This window comes from Atta cephalotes (assembly GCF_000143395.1).
Source record: "Atta cephalotes unplaced genomic scaffold scaffold00030, whole genome shotgun sequence".
NCBI lineage: Eukaryota > Metazoa > Arthropoda > Insecta > Hymenoptera > Formicidae > Atta > Atta cephalotes.
The window spans coordinates 828,831-835,123 of NW_012130094.1; the positions used below are offsets into that span (position 1 = coordinate 828,831).

Genomic DNA, 6,293 nt, shown 5'->3' on the forward strand with positions numbered 1-6,293 from the left:
AGTAGAGAGATAGAGAGAGAGAGAGAGAGCGAGAATTGAGTTAACTGCATCTAAAATGCAGCCCTGCGGGCCAAGCGGCATTACCTATCGAAGAAATTTTTAACACCAAAGTGAAAAGCGGATGTCGCTTATCTCAACTCTCTTTTTTTAATGAAGTTTTTATGTATTTTAAAGTTCGTTTTACATCAAGTAATTATCCCAATAAAAATGAAAAAATTTTTTAATATATTAACTCTATAATTATATATGCCATTATTATAAAATTTTTCAAATTAATTTCGTGTATTAATTTCAAAATAAAATATTTCTATAAAGAAAAATGAACTTGAGAATATGAATTTTTTTTGTTACAATATATATTTTATATTAACGAATTTAAAGATTTGTAAGAGAAAAGATGAAAATTAAATAAATTTCTTAACAAAAATTTTGTGAATACAACCGAAAGAGAAATATACAGTATATATTTTATATAAAATAATAATAATATAACATACTCAAATCATTTTTATCGATTTATTTTATTGGAATCTCTATCTCTCGATGTAATTTTTATTTGAGGATTATACACTTTGCGAAATATTGAAAAATTAAATAGAACAGGACATTAATTCATAAACAGTTATCGAATTGTGTCGTACAATTTGTACGAACAACTTCAAACTTTAAACTCGCCGCGTTCGAGCATGATGGTAGAAATCACTTCTGGTCGCATAGGGACTTGTAACTTTATTGGTTACAATGAAAGTTTGAATTAATAAGGCGCTAAAGCCTGCGATGAACTTTATGACGATCTTATCGAAGTCCCGTTGTTGCACACTCGTAAACGTAACAAGTACTTCACCTGCTATCGATTTCCTTCTGGTATGACAGTCACGTCATAGAACGATTTAGACTATCGTAGTTGGATATCACTTTTATCCGGTTTCCTTATTTTTCTCCTTTTAATGTTTAATTCAAAAGTCTCTGGAATTCATTATATAAATGTCAAGTAAATCGTTACAACTTACTCAGTTACTCAGTTTTTCGGTTTTACCTCAATATGGTTTTTCTCGTTCTATTTTTTCTTCATCTGTGTACACTCCACTTGAATTGCTATTATCGTAATATACCGCAAAGTAAAGCTATAAATGGAAAGCTCCACGCCAAACAAATGATGTCGTTATGGGAATCGACAAGTGACGTAAACAGGTTTGAACATGAAAAGGTGATAGAAGAAGCAAATAATTAAAAAATTCTTGCTTACTATTTGCCGGATCGCGATCAGCACGCGATCTGACCTAAGCGTTGTCGCGGACCATTATTGAGTAGTAACGTAGCTCACTGCGTGAGCGACGTTGTCCGATACCATCGGTGTACTACTGCGCCTGACAATAGTATACTCAGTATTCACCGCTCTTTTTCAGCGGAACGATGTAGGTCATGGTGATATCGCGTTCAGAATTCTTTTTTTTTCTCATCACCCACGGCGATTTGCTATCCCGCCTCCTCCCCTCCCTGTCATCTCGGTCTGCTCTTCCACTAACTCGACGTACTAATCTTCGTTATTTCTCTTATAAACCCTTTACGTCAGGTCTACATTGCCGTGGATAGTTTTAATCTTTCACAAAAATTATTTTACACTTTTCCTGTGCTTTATTGCTTTTTATTAACGTTATTTTTACGCTACGAAATATTGAAGCTGATCCGATTATAACAACGTATTTTAAAAACTTTCAAACCGACTTTTTTCAAACAATAAATTATTCTTTTTAAGAATTTCTTAATTCTTAATATTAAAAATTTAATAATATTTTACTTGATTAATTTCCTCTACACTTATTTATAAAATCATTGATGTTTAATTAACTTTTTAAGGCAATGTTAAGACTTTAAATTACTTGATAAATGCTTATCATAAGCCATCTTAATTTAATTTTAAGATGTCCGATAATATTTTTTATGACGGTGTCATTCTATTGTGTGAGGAAAGCCCGTATGAATATGCAATATTCTTAAGCTTTAGCCTGATTGTTAAAGCACGAGCGAATGTCGGCAGTCTTCAATTTAACAATAGAACCTTTTGTAACCAAGGTTTGGCTATCCTCTATTCTTTGCGGCACATAATCAGAAGAGGCAATCCGCGGAATTCGGGTTGAAGTGGTTTCTGTAGAAACTAGCGGCAGCAATAGGATGTATATCAAAGGAGAAAACGTCAAAGCGAATCAAAATGTAACAATTCTCATGTAGGTTGCAAGCTGCATTGTGGCAAAAATACAATGAAGTCGTAAAAGATTAAGGCATGGCCATACATCGCAGCGCTTTCATTTCTCGGCCCTTCGTTATAGCATTTTAATCATTTTACTAGGTGTGTGTCAGTGATATATATTGTCATCATAAAAGAGTTATTGCGTTTTATGATAGTATATTTAAGCAAAGAAGGAGGTGGAATTCTCAGCGAGAATAATTTTGCCATAATGTTAAAAAGTAATCTTATCTAGAAAACATGCAGGTAATTTGGTGTTTCGTAATATGATTTAATATGTGTATGTACATATTAAACCATTCCATTTTATCTCACAATTCTAAAGTAAAAATAAAAGTGATAAAAGTTCTTTTTAATTATTACAAGCCACTGCAAGAGATAGAAAAACATTGGAAAAGGCATCAACATGCTTCTAACAGAAAAAAAGTGTATAATTGTTACATAACATTGAAAACCATCGTGCGAATATTGTTGGCATATATCGCTTCATTGACGTCATATCTCATTCATACACATTCATACGAGTTACATATTTAATCATAATCGTATAGCCCACGCAGAGTCACATAAGAGATGAACAACAGCGGCTTACAAATTTCGACGTAGAACTTGGAAATGCTCTCATGATTTCTCAATTTATTTCATTCTAATTATTTCATCAGGATAACGTATATTTCTAAAATTACTGGAATTTGCATTTTTGCTTTAAAAATGAAAAAATCTTTCATATTGCGAATCATTCTATCGCTATTCTTATATATATGAAGAAACGATGGAGCGGAATGACTCGATTATTCACTCGTTATAAGCGAGTTCGTCGTTGTGCAATCAAGGATTCCATGCTGTGTTGTATACTTTATTGTTTTCAATCGTTTCATTACGCGCGTTTCTTTCATCAATTTTTGAAACTATATTATTTATTAAAGAGAAAACGAAAATATAGAAAAATGTTGACAGTGGAACTTTAAATTAAAAGTCTTTTCTCCATACCTTTGTGTTTTAAATTAATATATTTGTTATTCATAAAGAAAACACTTAACGATAGCAAAAATAAATGTTATTGAAACGTAAAAGCAAGAAATAGAATTTTTATTATTTTTTTTGCTTTTATCGTTATCGATATTAAGAGATATTTCACTACATAAATTTATTATGGAAATTTATTATGGAAAGAGGAAATAGGAAACATTAAACTAAAGTTACACATTCTAACAAATTGCATTTCTAAAAATTTCATCTTGACTTGATTTAATGAAGTGCCTTAATAAGAAAGTCGTACCTATAATGCAATAGAAGTTTTCTATCCGAAAGGGTTAACGGCAAAATAAATTAAATGCACTTGGCGCATACCATAAATTCAATATAATTTAAATGGATTTTGCAATTTCATCAACTTGCAATCCATGGACATTAAACTGTTTTAATAGAGTTTATTAAACTTACGATCCTTCTTGTTGGAAGAAACAGCAACACCGTTTTTCCATAATTTAATGGAAAATTTCCTCCGATATCTTCTATTTTATTAAGAGAATCAAACAGAAAGGTTTTATAAGAAACGATATCTATATAACTTGTATTATGTCTGTCTTATGTTGTGCTCGACGCTTGCCACTCGAGAAACTTTCTCTCTCCACTTCTCTCTTTTCTTCACTTGTGCACAGCTAATTACTAACACCAACTTCGACAACATCAACTTTTTTTTAATATTATAAAAAAAATATCACATTATTTTGTGATATTAATTACTACATTGTAACTACTACTATAAATACCAAGTCAACACCAACTAAAAGTAACATAACATTAGTATCAGAGTTGAGTAAGTTAATGTTTTTTTTAACTGAATAAAATTAAAGTTAATGGCTTTACAAAATTAATAAAGTTAAGTTAAAAGTTGAAGGAATAAAAAATTAACTTAACGTAAGTCAATTGAATTAACTTAAATTTAAAAAAAAGTTAATTTTGAAGAAAATTATTTTTTAGATTATAATATCCTAATTTTTCTTAAATTGAGATTAAATAACTACAATATAGATTATTAAGTAAATTAAATTTTTAATTTTTTATTCATATGTAATATAAGTATATAACACATAACATATAACTATATAAGTAATATAACTTTAAAAAAACAGCTAGCACAGAGAAGGTACAAGATCAGCGATTACTTTTTAATAAGTCTTAAGCCATAAGAAATTGACCAATTACAATCGAATGCAAGAAGAATATTTGACTGTAATCAATTTCTTATGACTTAAAACTTAAAACACCTATTATAGATCCGGACTAAAGCTTATGGCATAAGATATAACTGCATAAACCAATTAGAGAGTTATATTAGCATCTTAAGAAATTACTTAAGATGATCTTAAAATATAAACAGATTACGAATATACGCCCTTAGTCTTATTATATCTTATTGCTTTTCTAAGATATTTAAAAGAGATAAAACAATTTTTTATAATTTAAAAAAAATTAAAAAGTTAATGTTTAAAAGTTAAGTTAAAATTTAATGCATTTAAAATTAACTAAATTAAATTAAAAGTTTAACTTTTTAACTTTTTTTAACTTTTAATGTTTTAACTAGTTACTACTCAATCCTGATTAGTATTTTATAATTCTGCGTACTTAACAATATAAATATAATGGTGTTACATAACAATTACATTGTTGAGTGAAAATTATAATATATTATGTTACTTTTAATTGGTTATACTGGGTAAGAACTCTTTCTTCAGAAATCTTTCAATATTTTTCTATTTGTAAAGGCGATGTAAGAAGCTTTCCTTGATCTTGATGACAATCGATTAAATCTACTCGGTCTTTCTTTTGATGATGTTTTTTTTCTTCTTGCGTTAATAATTCCATTCATCCTTTCTGTTGCAGCGACCACTCAATCAGCAACCGCGTGGACCGTCGTGGACACCCGACGCATTGCGAGTGTGGCGAAGTGACGAAGCCCTTATGACGACGCGAGGAGACGGCCGAGAGTGCCCTGGCCACGTCGCAATCCGACTTCTAGGCCTCATTCACTCTTTCTACCCTCGACCGTCCTTCCAATCTCTCGGCTATAATTCTCCCTCGTTGAATTCCGTATGTTTTCCGGCTGCACTTCCGACCGTCCTTACTCGACACCCTCACACGTGTATATACATACGAGCATTCGCGTTTACACGCATACGTACGTACACGCAGGCACACACGAACATATGGACACAGGTGCAGGAACAAGAAAATGATCCTTCGATCCTCTCGAGGACTCGTCCGCCGACTATAAAGAGTAGAGGCCCCTGTTGAACGGTTACTGCGCTGTTAGCACATGGTTACCGCGTGGTTAATTGGTACAAGGGCGGTTCGAAGCTAGTAATTACCGGCTACTACACGAGCTTGATGGTAATTGAGCGGTGCAATTGTGCGATTATAAAAAGCATGCACGATGGAAACATATCGTGCATGATTGTAACGTGCGATTTAAAAAAAGGTATATACAAATTGGTTATCAGGTGTACAGGATGAGAATAATTTGGCACCAAAATTTATGATGTTATATATTATTACGACATCACGTGTGACGTTTTGTAACTATTAATAACGTTCTGGACATATTTTTTTCGCAATGTTATAAAAGATGCCTTCTTAAGCATACAATAGAGAAAAGTACGAGTTTCTTTCTTGAAAATTATTCTTCTTTTTATATAATGAGTGTGACAAGAATAAGATATATTAGGAGTGGAAAAAAGTTCGTGGCGTTTTTTCCGTTAGATATAACGGGAAAAATGCTACGAACTTTTTCCCTAATATTTTGTTAACAATTGTTAACTCGAACAATGCTATAAGATAAGATACGATAATCAATTGTCTAATTAACTCAAAAAGAAAGGAAAAACCGCGGTCTCTTAAAATTGTAAAATATTTTATAACTTTTAAGCTTTATATTATAAACAATTACTATTGGCCTATGTGGAACACTAATTAGTTTCGTTTGACGATACTGCACGCTTTGAATTTTCGCGTTATATGCAGAATTTCAATTCAGTAATCAATATTT

The 6,293-nt window shown here is 31.3% G+C and overlaps 1 protein-coding gene across 1 annotated transcript in view; it reads left to right on the forward strand.

Moving 5' to 3' along the window:
• The window catches only part of LOC105620847, a 28,362-nt gene extending 23,149 nt beyond the window's left edge, over positions 1-5,213 (forward strand). The window contains exon 3 of the mRNA XM_012202323.1: positions 5,132-5,213. Coding sequence (XP_012057713.1) covers positions 5,132-5,213 — 82 coding nt within the window. The remainder of the gene's footprint in view (positions 1-5,131) is intronic.
• Positions 5,214-6,293: the final 1,080 nt, after the last annotated feature.